Source organism: Hypanus sabinus, chromosome 21, assembly GCF_030144855.1.
Source record: "Hypanus sabinus isolate sHypSab1 chromosome 21, sHypSab1.hap1, whole genome shotgun sequence".
Lineage (NCBI taxonomy): Eukaryota > Metazoa > Chordata > Chondrichthyes > Myliobatiformes > Dasyatidae > Hypanus > Hypanus sabinus.
This window is the reverse complement of record NC_082726.1, coordinates 66,052,488-66,073,859: the sequence shown is the minus strand read 5'-3', so window position 1 is coordinate 66,073,859 and position 21,372 is coordinate 66,052,488. Positions and strand designations below refer to the sequence as shown.

Here is a 21,372-nt window from a genome sequence, read left to right as displayed (position 1 = left end):
CAAGTCCCTTTACAGCTCAGATTTTTAAATCTTCTCTCCATTTAGAAAAATAGTCGACCCTTTTATTTCATCTACCAAAGTGCATGACCATACATTTCCCAACACTGTATTCCATCTGCCACTTCTTTGCCCATTCTCCTAATCTGTCTAAAACCTTCTGTAGCCTCTTTACTTTCTCAACACTACCTGCCCATCCACCTTCATATCATCTACAAACTTGGCCACAAGGCCATCAATTCTGTCATCCAAATCATTGACATAATGTAAAATGAAGCAGTCCCAACACAGAACCCTGTGAAACACCATAATCATTGGCTGCCAATCTGACTCTTATTACAACTCTTTGCCTCCTGCCAATCAGACACTGCTTTACCCCATATTGGAATCTTTCCTGTAATACCATAGGCTCGTAACTTATTAAGCAGCCTCGTGTGTGACATCTTGTCAAAGGCCTTCTGAAAATCCAAGTACACAACATTAAACAATTCTCCTTTGTCTATCCTGCTTGTTATTTCTTCAAGAAATTCCAACAGATTTGTCAGGTAAGATTTTCCCTTAAAGAAGCCATATTGGCTTCAGCCTATTTTGTCATATTAAGGAAAATCTTGCCTTAAAACCTTGTCTAAGGAAATTCTAGGCAGTTTCTAGATTAGATTACATGGCTGGCACAACGTTGTGGGCCAAAGGACCTGTAATGTGCCGTAGATTTCAATGTTCTATGCTCCATGAGACCTTTTGACTCTGTTCTGTAGGACAACGATTCTGGCCGCCATTACAAGAGTGCCAACAGCCTGGTTGGCTTTGAAGGCAATTTTGGATGTTTCCTCCAACGTTAGAATGCATCCACTCTCCAGCTTGAGTTTTTCTTGGGCAGGAACCCTGACATACTTTTTCTGTCTTGTTCACCCATGATCCTGCAGAGGTCAAATCCTCCTCAATGTGAATACGAAACTCTGCAGTCCATCCTGTGAGCTGGCAGTTTTGTTTTTAATATTATACGCTAAATTAGAAGGGCACTCTTCACATCTGCAAGCGTGCAATGATTGATACTTTTCATTAATGTAATTTTTGTTTTAGATGGGGACAGAAGTCTCTCGGGAGAGACAATAATATCTGATAAAAGCATTAGTGATATCAAATAAAGAGAAGAAATATACATGCAAAATGTTGTTAGTGCGACAAATTGGGTTAAAGATATTACTCGAATAAAAAGTAGGATGTGTGGTGCCCTAATGCTTTATGTATCAGCAAATCTCTTTACTGTGGGATTTGATGCAGTGTCATCAAATATGCATCACATTTCTCTAATAAAATAGACAACATTTTATTATTGTATATTGTATTGTCTTGGGCTGGAGAACTCCAAACTTTCCAATCATCTCTCCTTTTTTGAACTTTGCAGATATTTAACTGCTTTGAAACTTCTCATAAAATATTGAAGGCCTTTTGATATCATTACATTTATATAAGTATCAGTCAGTAACTGACTGGAGGCAAGCAACAAATACCCTTGATTCAGATGTTGGGGTAATCATCATCAGGGACCCCCACCATCCAGACCACGCTCTCTTCTCACTGTTGCCATTGGGCATTGAGACAAACAATGCATTTCACTGTATCTTTCAAAGTTTTGATGCACATGTGACAAATAAAGCTAATCTTTAAAACTGCTAAATGCCCACGTTCATTCCACTGAATGTGGAGCTGACTGAGGGAGTTCAATACAGTTGGAGGTACGAATGGTATTAACCAGGACTGTCCCAATGAATAAAAGACCATATGGCATCAAATGTGGCCTCCCATGGACTATGGATCAATGTGGTATCTCTCAAGTTGTTTCTCTGGCTGCTCTCGAAGAGGAGCCCAGGCTGTTTAAGATAGAAGCTATTGACCATCCCAGTGTACCTGTAGAGAGCAGTAGATCTCAGTGAAGGGTTCCATTCGCACGAGGTAAGAAGCGACAATTATTGCCGATGAGTAGTGGGTGCAGTAGTGACACCTTACAGACAGGTTTCCTGTAAGAGAAACAATTCTTATTGGTCAGCAAGGTTCTGCAAATCGATGGAAATCTTAAATACTACGACGATAACATATATACAGAAGCTACCGGAAAAGGGCCGGTAACCTGAAAGATCCCAATCACCCTGCACATGGACTGATTGTAGCATCCACACCAGGGCAACCAGACTGAAAAACAGTTACTTTGTCCAAGCAGCAAGACTGATCAACACCTCAACCCAAATCACCCCTCCACACCCCCAACCACCACTACTTTATCATTTCCTGTCAGTCACCTTAGAAACATAGAAACATGGAAAATAGGTGCAGGAGTAGGCCATTTGGCCCTTCGAGCCTGCACCGACATTCAGTATGATCATGGCTGATCAGCCAACTCAGAACCCTGTACGGGCTTTCTCTCCATACCCCTGATCCCTTTAGCCACAAGGGCCATATCTAACTTCCTCTTAAATATAGCCAATGAACCGGCCTCAACTGTTTTCTGTGGCAGAGAATTCCACAGATTCACCACTCTCTGTGTGAAGAAGTTTTTCCTCATCTCGGTCCTAAAAGGCTTCTCCTTTAACTTTAAACTGTGACCCCTCGTTCTGGACTTCCCCAACATCGGAAACAATCTTCCTGCATCTAGCCTGTCCAATCCATTTAGAATTTTAAACGTTTCAATAAGATCCCCCCTCAATCTTCTAAATTCCAGTGAGTATAAGCCTAGTCGATCCACTCTTTCTTCATATGAAAGTCCTGCCATCCCAGGAATCAATCTGGTGAACCTTCTCTGTACTCCCTCTATGGCAAGAATGTCTTTCCTCAGATTAGGGGACCAAAACTGCACATAATATTCCAGGTGTGGTCTCACCAAGGCCTTGGACAACTGCAGTAGAACCTCCCTGCTCCTGTACTCAGATCCTTTTGCTATGAATGCCAACATACCATTTGCCTTTTTCACCGCCTGCTGTACCTGCATGCCCACCTTCAATGACTGGTGTACAATGACACCCAGGTCTCGTGGCATCTCCCCTTTTCCTAATTGGCCACTGTTCAGATAATAATCTGTTTCCTTGTTCTTGCAACCAAAGTGGATAACCTCACATTTATCCACATTAAATTGCATCTGCCATGAATTTGCCCACTCACCTAACCTATCCAAGTCATCCTGCATCCTCTTAGCATCTTCCTCACAGCTAACACCGCCACCCAGCTTCGTGTCATCTGCAAACTTGGAGATGCTGCATTTAATTCCCTCATCTAAATCATTAATATATATTGTAAACAACTGGGGTCCCAGCACTGAGCCTTGTGGTACCCCACTAGTCACTGCCTGCCATTCTGAAAAGGTCCCGTTTACTCCCACTCTTTGCTTCCTGTCTGCCAACCAATTCTCTATCCACATCAATACCATACCCCCAATACCGTGTGCTTTAAGTTTGCACACTAATCTCCTGTGTGGGACCTTGTCAAAAGCCTTTTGAAAATCTAAATATACCACATCCATTGGCTCTCCCCTATTCACTCTACTAGTTACATCTTCAAAAAATTCTGTAAGATTCGTCAGACATGATTTTCCTTTCACAAATCCATGCTGACTTTGTCCGATGATTTCACCTCTTTCCAAATGCGCTTACCTTATGTACAGACACTCCTGTGCCCAGTGTCACTTTATGAACATACAATCAATCTATGTACAATACATAACCTACCTCATATATTTATATTATTTTGATTTTTTAACTATTTTATCATGTTTTTGCTTGTGCCGCATTGGATCTGGAGTAACAATTATTTCCTTCTCCTTTACACCTGTGTACTGGAAATAGACAATAGACAATAGAAAATAGGTGCAGAAGTAGACTATTCGGCCCTTCAAGCCTGCACTGCCATTCTGAGATCATGGCTGATCATCTACTATCAATACCCGGTTCCTGCCTTGTCCCCATATCCCTTGATTCCCCTATCCATAAGATACCTATCTAGCTCCATCTTGAAAGCATCCAGAGAAATGGCCTCCACCGTCTTCCGAGGCAGTGCATTCCAGACCCCCACAACTCTCTGGGAGAAGAAGTTTTTCCTTAACTCTGTCCTAAATGACCTACCCCTTATTTTCAAACCATGCCCTCTGGTACTGGACTCTCCCAGCATCTGGAACATATTTCCTGCCTCTATCTTGTCCAATCCCTTAATTATCTTAAACGTTTCAATCAGATCCCCTCTCAATCTCCTCAATTCCAGTGTGTACAAGCCCAGTCTCTCTAACCTCTCTGTGTAAGACATTAAACAATCTTGAACCTTGACCATTGATTGTCTGGGAAGTCAGTGAGTGAGCTGTTCACTCCTTGTATCCTCATCCCTGATGAACTGGAATAAATGAGGGCAACAGGGTGGCCCAGCGGATAGCATAAATCTTTCCAGTGCCAGCAACCCAGGATCAATTCCCGCTGCAATCTGTAAAGAGTTTGTATGCTCTCCCCATGACCATGTGGGTTTCCTCCAGGTGCTCTGATTTCTTGTCACATTCTAAAGATGAGCATTATAGAATTATAGATCACAGCAGCACAAAAACAGGCCCTTTGGCCCATCTAGTCTTTGCCAAACCATTAATATGCCTAGTCCCATCGACCTGCACCTGGACCAGAACCCCTCAAGCCCTTCCCATCCTTGTACCCATACAAATTTCCCTTAAACGTTGAAATCAAAACCACGTTCACCACTTCCGCTGGCAGCTCATTCCATACTCTCACCACCCTCTCTGAGTGAAGAAGTTCCCACTCATGTTCCCCTTAAACATTTCAACTTTCACTCTTAACCTATGACCTCTAGTTCTGTCTCACCCAACCTCTATGGGAAAAGCCTGCTTGCATTTACCCTCATAATTTTGTATACCCCTATTAAATCTCCTCTCAAGCTTCTATGTCCTAGGGAACAAAATCCTAACCTATTCAATCTTTCCTTTATGTTTTTACTTTTCAAATAATATAGTGCATAGACTAAATCAGGAAATCTAAAGTGCACGTAACAAGGGCAATATATTAGTGATGGCAGAATTTAATGTATAGTACATATTAAATTAAATTTAGTGGCAGTAGACTGAAAGGTAAATGTGTGGAGAGTGTAAATTGTGGTGTTCTAGGTCATTACGTTGAAGGATCAATTAGTGAGCAGGGTGTTTAGATCATAACGAGAAGAGGTTAATTGTTAATCTCAGAAATCATTGTGTGTTAGAAATTAAAATTACGGAAGTAAGTGATTCAGTTCAATCTGGAAATGAGGAGAGAAAGCCGTGAGTGTGAGTTGTGTATTGGTTGTGATGGATTGGGAAGGTATGGTTGATTAGAAAGCTCAATGAGAGGCATGGTTGGGAAACGGAAATAACTAATATATAAACATTAATACACAGCTATAAGGAAATAAAACTGGGAGTGAGGAATTAGCAGAGAGATAAATTAAATAGCTCCTGTTCAGCTTCACAGACAAGGATATAAAATCAGGAAAAAGTGATGGACAGCAAGTACTCCGTGAATGGAAGTTATGAGAAAAATCAGCATTCGAAAATCAGTAATTGAGAAATTAGTGGGACAGAGTGGTGACAAATCCAGGGGACCTATTGACCTGTGTCGCAAGAGTTTGAAAGTAGTGGTTTTGGAGGTGTAGATGCACTTGTTATCTTCCAAGGCTATTTCGATTCAGTTTGGAATGTAGTAAATGTAACCCCACCATTCAAGAAGGTAGGGAGAGAGAAACTGGTGGACTCAAACCAGTTATCCTGACATTGAAGGTGTGATTATGAGCTCCGTACCTGGGAAAGAACAGAATTGCAGTTCCGAGTGAGGACAAGGACCTACACATCGGGATGGGAATCAGATTTATGTACCTTGGAGAGAAAGCTTTCACTAACCTTGTGAACTGTAGGAGTTAGGTGTGGTTTGTTTTAAGATGACAGCTCACAGTCTTAATTCCTTCAGAGAAGGAAATACACCAAGTGGCCACTTTATTAGGTACATCTGTACACCTGCTCATTAATGCAAATATCTAATCAGCCAATTATCTGGCAGCAACTCAATGCATAAAAGCATGCAGACATGGTCAAGAGGTTCAGTTGTTGTTCAGATCAAACATCAGAATAGGAAAGAAATGTGACCTAAGTGACATTGACTGTGGAATGATTGTTGATTCCAAATGGGGTGATTTGAGTATCTCAGAAACTGCCATTGGGATTTTCACACACAACAGTCTCTAGAGTTTACAGAGAATACAAAAAATGAAAAACATCCAGTGAGGGGTAGATCTGTGCCTTGCTAATGAGAGAGGTCAGAGGAGATTGGCCAGACTGGTTTGAGCTATCAGAAAGGCAACAGTAACTCAAATAACCAGGCATTACAACAGTGGTGTGCAGAAGAACATCTCTGAATGCACAAGACATCATACCTTGAAGCGAATGGGCTACAATAGCAGAAGACCATGAACATATACTCAGTGGCCACTTTGTTAGGTACAAGTGGTATCTAATAAATGGTCACTGAGTGTCATCAAGTCTATATACACAGTAGAACAAAGAAATACATTTAAATCAATGAAAAGGCCAATATAAAAGACAAATAATAGATAGATAGATAGATAGATAGATAGATAGATAGATAGATAGATAGATAGATAGATAGATAGATAGATAGATATTACTGAAACAGTGAGTTGTAAAGTATTTGAAAGTAAGCTGTGGAATCAGTTCAGTGTTGAGGTGATTACTTCCACTTGAAAATACACACCATCATTATCTACTTCAAAGTATCGCTGGATGAATTTTTCCTTCCTCTGCTCTGTTTGTGCTCCCATGGGTTTTGAGAGGTCACGGAACGTCTTTGCATTGGTCAGGTCCAACTCCTGGGGAGAAACACAAACATGAAAAATGGCACAAACATTTATTGCATTCTAGCTCTCAGCAGTCAATTCAAAATTTTATGAATTTAAGATAAATTGAAGTAATTATGTTAACTAATTGTGTGATATTTCACTGAGGGGCTGTAGCATTGACCATGTTTGGCTCCACTGCTGGGTATAAAATGGATGACACAAAAAAAGTGTTGATAAATTTTCAATAACAAAAACAAACAATGCAGGAAGAACTCATTCAGTCAGGTAACATCTGCGGAAAGAGTAACAGTTAATGTTTTTTAGATTGGTGATTGAATTGGGAAAGAAAGTGATACACCCTCTGTCCCAGGTTCAAGTGTTTAACTTATGATCAGCCCAACTGTTAGTGCGTGTTTTGAAGACAGGGTATACAACAAATGTTAAATTCAACAGCAGCCATTCTTCAGATTTGATGGGGATTGTAGATTGAATTTAAAATGCAGCCCTGAACAATAGTTTTCCTGGAGCTGTGGACTGAAGTTGATATCAAACAAGACAATGCTGATTGACATTCATTTTGGGTGTCTGGAGTGTGGGTGCAAAGAAGGAGATGTGAAACTATATGTAATTCAAAGGAAGCACTGTAGATACATTGTAACTATAGAATTATCCCACTGTTAACCTTTGGTCTTTAACATTTAAAGATGTCATGTAACATTGAGTCGAGAAGTTCATCCCCCAAGAGTGTCTCATTTTGTTGAATAAAACACTTCTGTATCCATTAGTTTCAGTGTCTCTCCAGTGACTTCGTTCATGATACAAAAACACCTACAGATGAGCCGCAATTACATAACGTAATTCAAAAGCCTGATCTACATATGCATGTTCGTTTCTATGAATGGCGGAACTAGTCACCTCTCTCGTCCACTTTCAGTAATTGTTCTTACCAATCTTGATGTTTTGAAGCCACTTATTCATTACAGTACTGCAGGGGCATGGTCACCATAAAGAGTGATTTTTGCATAATTTCCAATTCATGGCCAAAACAGACCGAAGGATGTTTGTAAATTCACTACTCAGGACAGGCTGTAAAGATTAGTTTTCAGTTTGAGAGAAGTGAGGAAGGCAGAGTTTGAATTGAATTGAATTGACTTTATTACTTACATTCTTCAAATACATGAGAAGTAAAAATCTTTACGTTACGTCTCTGTTCAAATGTGCAATATGCAATTATAGTAATTTATAATAAATATTATGTACAACAGGAAGGTTAATATAACATAGAAATACAGTAGTGTCAGCATGAATTAATCAGTCTGCTGGCCTGGTGGGAGAAGCTGTCCCGGAGCCTGTTGGTCCTGCTGCAGTACCGTTTCCTGGATGATAGCAGCTGGAACAGTTTGTGGTTGGGGTGACTTGGGTCTCAATGATCCTTCAGGCCCTTTTTACACACCTGGCCTTGTAAATGTCCTGAATCATGGGAAGTTCACAACTATAGATGTGCTGGGCTGTTCGCACCACTCTGCAGAGTCCTGCGATTGCGGGAAGTACAGTTCCCATACCAGGTAGTGATACAGCTGGTCAGGATGTTCTCAATCATGCCCTTATAGGAAGTTCTTAGAATCTGGGGGGCCATACCTAACTTCCTCAACCATCTGAGGCGAAAGAGGCACTGTTGTGCCTTTTTCATCACACAGCTGATGTGTACAGACCACGTGAGATCCTCAGTGTTGCTTATGCCAAGGAATTTAGAGCTGCTCACTCTCTCAACCCCAGATCCATTGATGTCAACAGGGACTAGCCTGTCTCCACTCCTCCTGTAGTCCACACCCAGCTCCTTTGCTTTTGCGACGTTGTTTTCTTGACACCACTGTCAGGGTGATGACTTCCTGTCTGTAAGCTGCCTCATTATTATTTAAGATTAGACCAATCAGTGTAGTGTCATCAGCAAATTTAATTAGCAAGCTGGAGCTGTGGATGGTGACACAGTCATGGGTAGAAAGAGAGTAAAAGCCCTTAGTACACTGCTCTGAGGGGCAGAGGGGCAGAGGGTCAGAAGCCCTCTGAGGGTGAAGGCCTGCCTTGTGCAGCTGGATCCTGTACAAGATACAGTAGGTTGCAGCAAAATTCCTGTAACATGTCAAGGACGTTTAATTTGTAGCCCATATCACTCTTTCCTTCTTCTATCCAAGTAGAAACTAACTTTCCTTTCTCTCTGTCTTACCCATCTCTAACCTTATCGGGAGCTCTAGGCTGGCAGTGATGAATTGGTCACCTGCCATATAAAACATTCTATTATCCATTCTGCAGATTTCGACTGTTTGTTGGACACTGCCTGGATTAGACAGCACGTCATATGAAGGTAGGTTAAGCAAGCTATGGTGAAGGAGGATGAGGATAATAAATGACGTAATAGAGGTGTACAAGATGACAAGTGTAGCTAGCCAGAGAATTTTTTCCACAACCTAAATAGCTATTACAAGGTGATCAGAGGAAAGTACGGGGGAGGAGGGGAAATGTCAGAGGCCAGTGTTTTACACAGAGTGGTGGGTGCATGGAACACACCACCAGGGGTGGTGTTAGAGGCAGATGGATCAGGGTAGTTTCAGAGACTACATAGAAAAGGAGGGCTGTGTAGGATGGAAGGGTTAGATTGATCTTAGAGTGGGTTAAAGGGTCGGCACAACACCATGGGCTGAAGGGCCTGTACTGTGCTGTAATGTTCCATATTCTATGTTGTACGTTCTATATTCCTCTCTGCTACAGATTGTGATATCAGCTGCCACTGCCATTTATCTATCTACAGATTGGCTGCTGGGTTTTCAACATAACAACAGAATTGAAGGGTACATGCAGACAGCGAAGTGAAATAGAACCCAAAAGATTCTGCTGGAGAAACCACCAGTAACACACACACACATGCTACACTGAGTATCACTTACCTCAGAGTCATAATCAGCCAAAACCCAGGGGAACACTGGATACTGCATCAGATCTTTATAAGTCCGCCCAGCCAACGTGTTCAGATACATGAGATACTCGAAGTTGCTCATGTCTCCTTTCTGTCACAGAGAAGGGAGAAGATGTAATTTCAGAAATACATTCTAATTAATAGCTTATTGAATGTCCTAGTACTAGAGTCTTAGAGCAATACAGCACGGATACAGGCCCTTCAGCCCAACCAGTCCTTGCCAGCAATTTTGTCTACAGAGCCACTCCCAATTTCCTGTGTTCAACCCAAATACGCTCCTATGCCTTATGGTCTTTTAGAGCTCTCCCCTCCATGTACACCCTACCTGCTTTAAGTTGACAGGAAAGATCCCTTAGAAGCAAGGAATTTATCCCCAATCTACCTGCAATATTGTCTCTTACCAAAATTATACATCAGATAATCTGGACTGACATGCATGTGCATTTTTGAACTTCCTTCCTGCCCAAGTCTGTAAGGAGGAGAGGCACATCTTACCTGCCATTTCTGAATTACGCCTTTATCCACCAATGTTTTTCTGTGGAAAAGAAAAAAAACTAAAGAGGTTATTTAATTAACAGATCTTTGTAAAATAAAATTGCACTTATGTGCAGTTCTGTCCTGTCTTTTCAATTCTGTAGGGTGAACCATGTCAGCTCATGAAGGCAAAAGCAGAGTGATTGATTTGTGAACTTCTGTTTTGAACTTTCTCCTATATTGACCAAGAGAACACCTCCTGCATCTCCAACTAGGGACGAGACCACAGTCAGTGCTAATCTATCGTAATCATCACATGTTATACTAAATTAATCTCTGAGAAGTTTTGATGAGATTTAGTATGTCATCAAAGATGCTCGCAAATTTCTACAGATGTCCCATGGAGAGCATTCTAACGGGCTGCATCGCTATCTGATATGAAGGGACCACTGCATAGGATCAGAAAAAAGCTGCAAAAATTTGTAAACTCAGCGAGCTCCATCATGGGGATTAGCCTCCCCAGCATCAAGGACACCTTCAAAAGGCAACGCCTCAATAAGCTGACATGCAGTGTTAAGGACCTTCTTCACCCAGGACATGCCCTCTTCTCATTACTACAATCAAAGGGGAGGTACAGGAGTCTGAAGGCGCACACTCAATGTTTTAGCAACAGTTTCTTCCCTCCACCGTCAGATTCCTGAATGGACTTTGTTCTTTTTTTGATTTCTTTTTGCACTACTTAATTAATTTATTTTTTATAATGTATTACAAAATACTGTTGACAAAATATGACATATTTCACGATACATGCCAGTAATATTAAATCTGATTCTAATTCTGAATTTGAAGCTCTGTTTAGCCAAAGTACACAAAATTAGATCTCCTGTTGAAGAATTCACTAAAGAATTCAGATCGAACAATATTGACCATAGTCATGGGTGCACAGTCCAGTCCAGATGAAGGATCTCAATCCAGAATACTGAGTACCCATTTCCCTCAGCCAGATCCACCGCGTTCCTCCAGTGTGGATCATGTGCATAATTGTTATTATAAGGAACTAAACATTTGACCAAAAACAACTGAGGAATTGCTCCATGAAAGCATTTGTAAATTGTTGATTTGTAAAGGAAAATGATAATAGATTTCACAAAATACTTTTGCAATTGTCAAAATATTGGAGAAGGTGGACTGTGGCTAGCTGGAGTAGGTGAAGAACAAGGGAATTAACCAAGTAGCCCCGGGGGGGGGGGGGAGGGATTTGGGGGTACAGAAGATGAGATGTCAGGAATGTATCCAGTCAGGGTTGACACCTAATCAAGTTCAAGGTCTAATTTATTGTCACCTGACTGTACATATATATAACCAAATGAAACAAATCACACACAGCATATAAAACAAAAATATTACCACAAATAAGTTAGCAAAATATTATTCAAAGTGCAGATAGTGTGCATTGGTTGTTCTTCAGTCTTTACTATAGATTGCTATTTATAATTTATAATTATTAAAAAATTTATTCTATTTCATTATTTTCCTATAAATACCCACAAGAAAATGAATCTCAGGGCTTTGTATGGTGACATATATGTACTTCAACAATAAATTTACTTTGAACTTTGAGTTAGAGCTTAACCTTACATAACTTACTGAGGTACAAGTTATAGCATGTCCTTGCTTTCAGAACAGATCACTTGTTCAATAGCTATGGGGAGTTTTTGTTTGTTTAGCAACTTTATTGCTTTGTTCAATCGTTGTTGAACACGGTGTACCATACCCACCCTTGGCAACAGCTGAAGTCAATGAGCTAATAGCAACATTTAGGAGACACAGAAGGAGTCAGTTGACTTCCCTCTGAAATGAAGCACACACGAAGGGACAACCATTAAACACAAAAGTTTCTGCAGAAGCTGGAAATCCAGAGCAACACACACAAAAAAATGCTGGAGGAACTCAGAAAGTCAGGAAACAACTATGGAGAGGAATAAACAGTTAACAATCGAAATGTAGGATCAATTATCAACTTTATTCACTATATACCTTTACATGTATTAGAAATTTGCTGTGACGTGTTGGTATGACAGGCAACAAAAACAACATTCAACAATTATAAAGAACAAATAATTATTAGAAAAAATAGAAATGTAGAAACATAGAAAACATAGAGAAATCTACAGCACAATACAGGCCCTTCAGCCCACAAAGCTGTGCTGAACATGTTCTTACCTTAGAACCACCTAGGCTTACCCATAGCCCTCTATTTTTCTAAGCTCCATGTATTATACAAAATTAAAGTTAGAAATGTGGATATGGAATAAAATACCATAAATATTAACATGTATTTACAATGTAAATAGCATTATAAAATCTCTTTCACCCTCTCTCCCATTTTCTCTTTCTCTCAACCTACTCTCTCCAGCATTCTGTCCCATCATTCCTTGCTTTCTCCCTTCTAGTATTCCACCTTTTTCCCTCCCACTTTCTCTATTTCTCTGCCTGTCCATCTATGCCTCTCTTTTTCTCTCTGCATTTCTACCCTTCCCTCCCCCTCTCTCCCCTCTCTTCCCCTCTCGTCACCCCTCTTTCCCTCTCCCTTTCTCTACACCCCCCTTTCTCTCTCTACCCCATCTCTCCACGTCTCACCCCTCTCTCTCTTCTCCATCTCTCTGTGTGTCTCTCTCTGCCCCTCTCTCTCTTTCCATATCCCTTCTTCCTGTTGACTTTCAACATTTATACATTTAGATATATTTATACAATGTCACAGGGAGCGGTAATGGATTTCTTTAGGAATTGATGCATTTGGTTTAGTGTTACACAGACACTGAAACATTTCACCAGTCTGCACAGATAAGGAATGTAACTGGACACCTTAGCAACACTTGGTGTGAACAAACTTTTCAAGTAAACACTTCATATCGAAGGCCTTCTATTCTGCTGAATAAACTTGTTGAAGATGTAGATTTGCTGTTGAGTACTAAAATACGCAGGGCCAATTTGTATCTCAACTTACATATTTTAACAAAAGGTACTCAACAGTGGAAGTGAGTGTGTTGAGGTGCTGGGCAGCTAAAACCCCTGAACATAGGCTTAATGTTACAAACACAAGAGATTCCGCAGATGCTGGAAATACAGAATAAAACACAAAATGCTGGAGGAACTCAGCAGGTCAAGCAGCACCTATGAAAATGACTAAACAGGTGACGTGTCAGGCTGTGGCCCTTCATCAGGATGTTGTATATTAGGTATCAGTCATTTGTGCTTCCATACATCTAGTTTTCTTTCTAAACAAGCAGCCTCTGTAAAGCAACAGGAGGTGTACAAAGTTAGTTAAACTAAAGGCTGTTTACTACAGGGGCTGAACATGCTGATTGTCAGCAAAGTCAATAGGCTGTGCTGCCTAGCAACCAAGTTAAACAAGGTGCAGAAGGAAAACTCGGCTGTAAACAGGAGCTGAATAAGTGTCAGGCAGCATTTTCACTTCTGGAGTCTTCTCTGCCTCCTTCTCCACACACTGGGAGTCTTAATCTATCCGGGGGTGACCGTTCTCTCAGCTCCTGATATCTGGGCTCCACACCCATTCCTTGCTCAAGACATAAAGCTATTATTCAAGGAGAGAGGGATGGAAAGAGCTCGGACAATAGGAAACAGCTCTTGGCAGAGAGGATCAGATTGCTGAGAAAGACATTGCCAATCTACACAACCAGTGGTAAGAACACACAGCCTCCTGCTCAACACAGTTGGGTGAATGAGGCGGCTGGCTTTCTGAATCTCTTACTTTCCTTTCTAACTTGCTGTAATGTAGGTTGAACAAGCTTAATCAATTAATCCCTGATGGATTTCAATGTTAGCAGTGTGGATATTAATTGCCAGTGCTGACTTGAAACCTCATTTCTCTGACAATGATCTTGAGTTAATGTGAAAATATGTGAAATGTTTCTCACCTGGATTAAAATCTAATAAGTGCTTTCTAATTTTCCATACTAATCCATCTTGTTGACATAATGGTTTGGTCTTATGTTACAGAGTTGCCTCATCAGCACCCCCTCTCAGTCTGCCGGTACGTAACTGATCCAAACAGTGCCGCGCTAGGGAGGGGTGCTTTGGTGCTGGACACCCCGCCGGTCGGTAATGGCAGTGAAGTAGAAATAAATATTTGTGATTGGATAAATGGCTGACACCAGGAGACGGCCACTAATTTTTCTGAGTATCCCTACAGTCTTTGTATTCTCCTGAGCAGGTGAAAGGATTTTGGCAAAACAGGCTCTTTGACCCAAATTGTCCTTGCCAACTGAGGTGCCCATTCTAATCCAGTCCGACATGCCTGCATTTGGCCCATATCCTTGAAACTTTCCCTAGCCAAGTTCCTATCCAAATGTATTTTAAATGCTGTTGTTATACCTGCTCCATCTACTTCCTCTGGCAGCTTTTTGTCTATACACATCACCCTCTGCTTGAAGAAGCTCCCTGCTTCAAGACCCTTTTAAACCTTTCCCCAATGCCCTCTGATTTTATATTCCTTTTCCCTGGGAAGAATGCTGTGTGCATTCATTCACCCCGTTTACGACCCTCGTGATTTTTAAGCAACTTTATCGCAAGTCAGCGTATTAAACAGCCCAACACCCTCCCCACACTATCGAGCTCAAAATCTGTGTAGTGGGATTTGAATTTGCAACCTTGCAGATGAGCTAAGGCTGATACTAACGTGGGACAGACTGAGTCCCCGAGGTGGTGGAAGAGCTTAGGTGTGACAAATTTATCATGAAACAACATGTCTACAGCTTCCCAGTACTGTACCATCCGTCTGGATTTAGTACTCAAAATCTGCCTCACTGTATCAGCGTCAAGAGGGCATGACTCAAATGATGGGAATTATTGATGATTTGGTCAAAGAGGATGTACTTGTAGTAAAGGAGTAGGGCAAAGATTCACCAGACTGGTGGTAGGTTTGCCATAAGAGGAGACATTGTGTAGAATGGGCCTACATTCTTTAGAGTTCAGAAGAACAAATGGAGATTTATTCACTGGAACTTAGAGGGCTTGACAGATTGAAGGCAGGATGGATGCTTTCATTGGCTGAATTGTCCAGAACTGGGATCAAAATTTCAGAGTGAAGGAGGTTGTGTTTGGGACTGAAATGTTCTGCTGAACATGGTGGGCATGCTATATTGCTGTCAGAATGCATGGTGGCATTTTCAGGTTGTTGCCCCCGACACATCCTTAGGTCAAGTCACAGAGCCATAAAGCACTACAGCCTATCCAGTCCATTACATCACCTGGACCACAGTCAGTGTTGGCTGATAACACAAATGACACATTTCACTGTATGTTTTCATGTACAAATGATAAATAAATGCATCTGAATTGGAAGTGAACATTTTTTTTTCATTCAGAGTGTGATGTACATTTGGAATCATTTATATTCTGCCGGGTCCATTCAGAATTGAACTGAATCCCGAATAGCCAAGAAACTATCAAAGGATATGGGGATAGTTTAAGAGAATGGAACTGTGGTTGAAAATTGTACATGATCCTCTGGAAGGGGTGGCCTACTAATCTGATTTTAAACACAGTGGTGCAGACCCCCATATAACGATAAAGAATGATTAGAATGAATCCCCAAATCAAGGATTTTTAGGATATGATAAAGATCAGCTTCAATTGTCACATGTACATTGAAATAATTAAGCTTACAGTAAAATGTGTCATTTATGTCATGCTCACAGTGCCAAAATAGCATACCCATAATTTATTGACCCTAACCTGAACATGTTTGGACAGTGGGAGGAAACTAGAGCATCTGGAGGAAAGCCACACAGTCACAGGAGAACATACAAATTCTTTACTGATGACAGAACTTGAACCCTAATTTTCCTGATTGGTCAGAGCATGAAGGGATATGAGAAGACAGAAGAATGGAGCTGAGAGGATAATTGGATTAGTCATGATGAAGTGGAAGAGCAGACTCGATGGGCCAATTAGCCTGATTCTGCTCCTAATGGTCTTATGGTCTTTCTGATTTCTGATACCCCTGTGCCGACCTGTATGATCTATAGACCAGGTGGCCTTCACCCGATCTGACTTGCATTTTAAATGGAGTTGTGCAGACACACATATCAAGATAAAGAATGATTGGAATGAATCATTGCCTTCCACACCAAGAGCTACCATCCTCCTTTTCTGGCCTAAATTGATTCCCCAAATCGCTAGAGTGGAACAACTATGGGTTACTATCCCAGGGATTTGGGGAATTAATTTAGGCTGACACATCAGTATGGAACTAAGGGAGTGCAGCACTATTAGATCAGTAGACCCTAAGACATAGGAGCTGAATTCAGCCCATTGAGTCTGCTCCACCATTCCATCAAGACTGATCCTGGATACCATTCGACCCATACACCTGCCTTCTCGCCATATCCTTTGATGCCCTGACTGATTAGGAAACCATCAACTTTTGCCTCAGTTATACCCATAGACTTGGCCTCCACCACAGTCTGTGGCAGAGCATTCTAAAGATTCACTACTCTATGGCTAAAAAATTTCCTTGTTACCTCTGTTCTAAAAGGTCACCCCTCAATTTTGAAGCTGTGCCCTCTAGTTCTGGAAATCCCCACCATAGGAAATATCCTTTCCACATCCACCCTATCTAGTCCCTTCAACATACAGCAGGTTTCAGTGAGACCCTCACGCATTCTTCTAAATTCCAGTGAGCACAGGCCTAAAGCTGCCAAACAAGCCTCATATGTTAACCCCTTCATTCCTGGAACTATCCTTGTGAACTTCCTCTGTATGTTCTCTAATGCCAACACATCCTTTCTGAGATATAGGGCCCAAAACTGTTATGGCCTGACTAGCACACACAGAATGCTGGAGGAACTCAGCAGGCCAGGCAGCATCTATGGAAAAGAGTACAGTCAACATTTCAGGTCAAAATCCTTCAGCAGTTGCGCAGATTTCCAGTATCTGCAGATTTTCTCTTGTTTGCAGCCTGACTTATAAAGGCTCAGCATTATCTCCTTGCTTTTATGTTCTATTCCCCTTGAAATAAATGCCGACATTGCACTTGCCTTCTTTACCACAGACTCAACCTGTAAATTAACCTTCTGGGAGTCTTGCACAAGGACTCCTATGTTTGAACCTTCTCCCAATTTAAATAATAGTTCACACTATTGTTCCTTTTACCAAAATATATTATCGTACATTTCCTAACACTGTATTCAATCTGCCACTTTTTTGTCCATACTTCCAATTTGTCTAGGTCCTGTTGCAATAGCACTGCTTCCTCAGCACTATCTACCTTTGCATCATCTGTAAACTCTGCCACAGAGCCATCAATTCCATTATCCAAATCATCAACAAACAATGTGAAAAGCAGTGGTCCCAGTACTGACCCCTGAGGAACACCACATGTCACTGGCAGCCAACCAGGAAAGGCCCCCCTTTGTTCCCACTCACTGCCTCCTGCCTGTCAGCCATTACTCATTCATGCCAGTATCTTTACTGTAATGCCATAGGATTGTATCTTGTTAAGCAACCTTATGCGTGGCACCTTATCAAATGCCTCCTGAAAATGCAAATAATTGCCAGGGCCATCTTTCAGGTGAGCGGTTACTGTGAAGCCTCATTTTCTGTGTTGAATCTCAATGTAGATCTCAAAAGATGAATGGCTCCAAATAAATGCAGCCTCTTCTTGTAGATACAAGCTCACTATGTAAGGAATGTAAGGACATGACAAACAGAAGCAGAAGTAGATAATTCATTCCCTCCATTATTTGTTAAATCATGGCATATCTTGTTCCTCTGCTCCACTAACTATGACAAGGTAGAATGTACACTCAGTGGCCACTTTATTAGATACACCTCTACACCTGATCATTTATGCAAATATTGAATTAGCCAATCATATGGCAGCAACTCAATGTATTAAAACCTGCAGACATGGCTAAGAGGTTCAGTTGTTGTTCAAGCCAACCATCATAGTGGGGAAGAAATGTGATCTAAAAAGCTTTAACAGTGGAATGGTTGTTGGTGCCAGATTGGGTGGTTTGAGGATCTCAGAAACTGCTGATCTCCTGGGATTTTCACACAAAACAGCCTCTGGAGTTTACAGAGGATGGTGCGAGGGACAAAAAAAATCCAGAAAGCAGAAGTTCTGTGAGTGAAAATGCCTTGTTAATGGGAGAGGTCAGGGGAGAATGGCCAGGCTGGTTCAAGCTGACAGGAAGACAACAGTAACTCAACTAACAATGCATTACAACAGTGGTGTGTAGAAGAGCATCTCTGAATGTGCAAATCTTCAAAAATTGAGCAGCAGAAGACCATGAACATACACTCAGTGGCCACTTTATTAGGTATATGAGGTGCTTATAATTAAATAGTCCTGTAACTACAAAAATATCACTGCTACAGCTAAGGACAAGGCTTGCCACTGCTACGATGCATCACTGGTTTAGCTTTGTCATAACGTATGTCACCATGTCAGGCCATTACCCTTCAATCATTAAACCTGATAGCTGCTTCAAACTCACACAGCTCAGGAAATCCAGGTACGTCAGTGCTACTGAAAAGCACCGTTGAGTTTTGTCTGTAGATGAACAGGTGGCAAATACAGTTGGACGAATCAAACATCATTTACCATGTGAATGATTCCCAACGTGTGAGGTAGTCATCACATTCCAGTGCAGTGATAGGCTCAGTGTACACATGACACAATCAGGTCATTATGATGCCATTTGGAACCAGGATTGTTCTATGAGTTGGAGGTGACTGGAACTCTGAGATATCAAATCCATTTATTTTCCCTGCAACTATTGAACCAATGGTGCACTGATACTCTCCTAGCTTCCTATGGCCTGTGTCCTGTGTTAACTACCTCACATAAGGTTAGGTAAACACATCATTAGTAATATTTATGATGCCATGTGGGAAAGTGTCGATAACCATTACTGAGTGATAGCCAGTATTATGATCTAAAGTATGTCAACTCACTTCAGCCAGGATGCAACTTTCGCAGACTGGTTCTCCCTGACAGAGTGGGACATTTGGAATCTAAGCTCTGCATCGTGAGCTGAACTTGAACCCTCTATTGTTTTTGTTCTTCTTGGAATTGAATGTGACCTACTGTCACTCTAGTTTTCAAGTTCTGAGGTGTCTGATGAGGCAAACGTGGGAACCACAGATACTGCCACAGATGGGGCTATCTGTACTGTTAGTTCAGAGTTTAAACTCAAAGTAAATTAATTTATTATCAAAGTATGAATGCAGTATGTTAATGTACACTACCCTGAGATTCATTTTCTTACAGGCAATTATAGAGGATAAATAAGAAATACAATAGAATTTATGAAAAATTTTACATAACCAAAGACTGACACACAGCCAATGTGCAAAAGAAGACAAACTGTATAAATAAAAAAATACTGTGAACAAGTATCCTTAGAACGAAAATAATACTGAGGACAAGAGTTTATAAAGAAACATAGAAACATAGAAAAGCTACAGCACAATACAGGGCCTTTGGCCCAGAAAGCTGTGCCAAACATGTACTTACTTTAGAAATTACCTCAGGTTACCCATAGCCCTCTATTTTTCTGAGCTCCATATACCTGTCCAGGAATCTCTTAAAAAACCCTGTCATATCTGTCACCACCACTGTCACCGGCAGCCCATTCCATGCACTCACCACTCTCTGTGTAAAAACTTTAACCTTGACATCTCCTCTGTCCCTACTTCCAAGCGTCTTAAACCTGTGCTCTCTCGTGTTAGCCATTTCATCCTGATAGTGTCTTCAGGTCTTTGAAAGAGAGTCTAAAGGTTGCAGGTGCCCAGGATCTACCCTTTGCAATTTCCTGCTAAATTTCTCTGCCTCTCTCACTCGTACTCCTCCTTTTAGACACACTCACCTACCTTTCTGAGTAAGCTTTATTCACCTGCTCTAATTATGTGACACCAACCCTCCCACGAAGCATCTTGGAAAGATTATCATGCTTAATCCACTGAGCATTGGATGAAATGTTAAGCCAGGGCTTCATCAGACCTAGTAACGGACACTATAAAGCCCACTGGACTTCTTCACAAAAGTGCAGAGAGAGTTATCTCAGGTGCCCTCAGTCTAAATATCTAGAAGGAAAAAATGTTTTGAGAACAAGCTGGTTCTCACATTCCTCTCATTACAGCCATGTCTTCCCTTCAAGATGTCTGAACTGGCTTCAAGATTCAAGATTGTTTAATGTCTTTCCCAGTACACAAGTGTAAAGGAGAATGAAATAATTGTTACTGCAGATCTGATGCAGCACAAAAAAGAACCACAATAAGATAAAGAACACGATAATAATAATATTTACTGTATATCCATAAAGTGATGTTGAGCATTGGAGTATCTGTACATAAAGGTGACTGACAGGAAATGATAAGGTATTGGTGGTTTGGGGTGTGGAGGGGTGGGTTAGTGGGTGGGGGTGTTGATCAGCCTTACTGCTTGGGGAAACAGACAGACATACTTTATTGATCCCGAGGGAAATTGGGTTTCGTTGCAACCACACCAACCAAGAATAGTGAAGAAATATAGCAACATAAACCCATAAGTAATTAAATAATAAGTTAATCATGACGTGGAAATAAGTCCAGGACCAGCCTATTGGCACAGGGTGTCTGACACTCCAAGGGAGGAGCTGTAAAGTTTGATGGCCACAGGTAGGAATGACTTCCTATGACGCTCAGTGTTACATCTCGGTGGAATGAGTCTCTGGCTGAATGTACTCCTGTGCCTAACCAGTACATTATGGAGTGGATGGGAGTCATTGTCCAAGATGGCATGCAACTTGGACAGCATCTGTTGACTGCATCAGGAACTGTTTCTGAGTCTGGTGGTCCTGGCATGAATGCAACATAGCCTCACACAACACAAGAAATTTACAAAACAACAAATTTCACAACAGAAGCCAGCGATATTAAACAGGACTCTGATTCTGAACATGAATTGGAGTCCTTGAAAGTGACTGCATAGGTTGTGGAATCAGTTCAGTGTTGGGGTGGCTGTTGGGGTTATACGGAGAGAAATTTGCTTCGAATTTCCT

The 21,372-nt window shown here is 41.2% G+C and overlaps 2 protein-coding genes across 3 annotated transcripts in view; one reads left to right on the top strand and one right to left on the bottom strand.

Annotated features, from left to right (window-relative positions):
* Positions 1-21,372, bottom strand: part of wdfy4 (WDFY family member 4) — a 306,893-nt gene that overhangs the window by 54,969 nt on the left and 230,552 nt on the right. Inside the window, exons 47-50 of the mRNA XM_059946114.1 lie at positions 10,325-10,364; positions 9,801-9,920; positions 6,774-6,888; positions 1,906-2,015 (exon numbers count right to left, since the gene is read on the bottom strand). Of these exons, the coding sequence (XP_059802097.1) occupies positions 1,906-2,015; positions 6,774-6,888; positions 9,801-9,920; positions 10,325-10,364 (385 nt within the window). The remainder of the gene's footprint in view (positions 1-1,905; positions 2,016-6,773; positions 6,889-9,800; positions 9,921-10,324; positions 10,365-21,372) is intronic.
* lrrc18a (leucine rich repeat containing 18a) overlaps positions 13,648-21,372 on the top strand; it is a 70,970-nt gene continuing 63,245 nt past the window's right edge. For both annotated transcript variants that reach the window (XR_009507319.1, XM_059946771.1), the window contains exon 1: positions 13,648-14,006. The gene's annotated coding sequence lies outside the window, so the exon portion shown is untranslated. The remainder of the gene's footprint in view (positions 14,007-21,372) is intronic.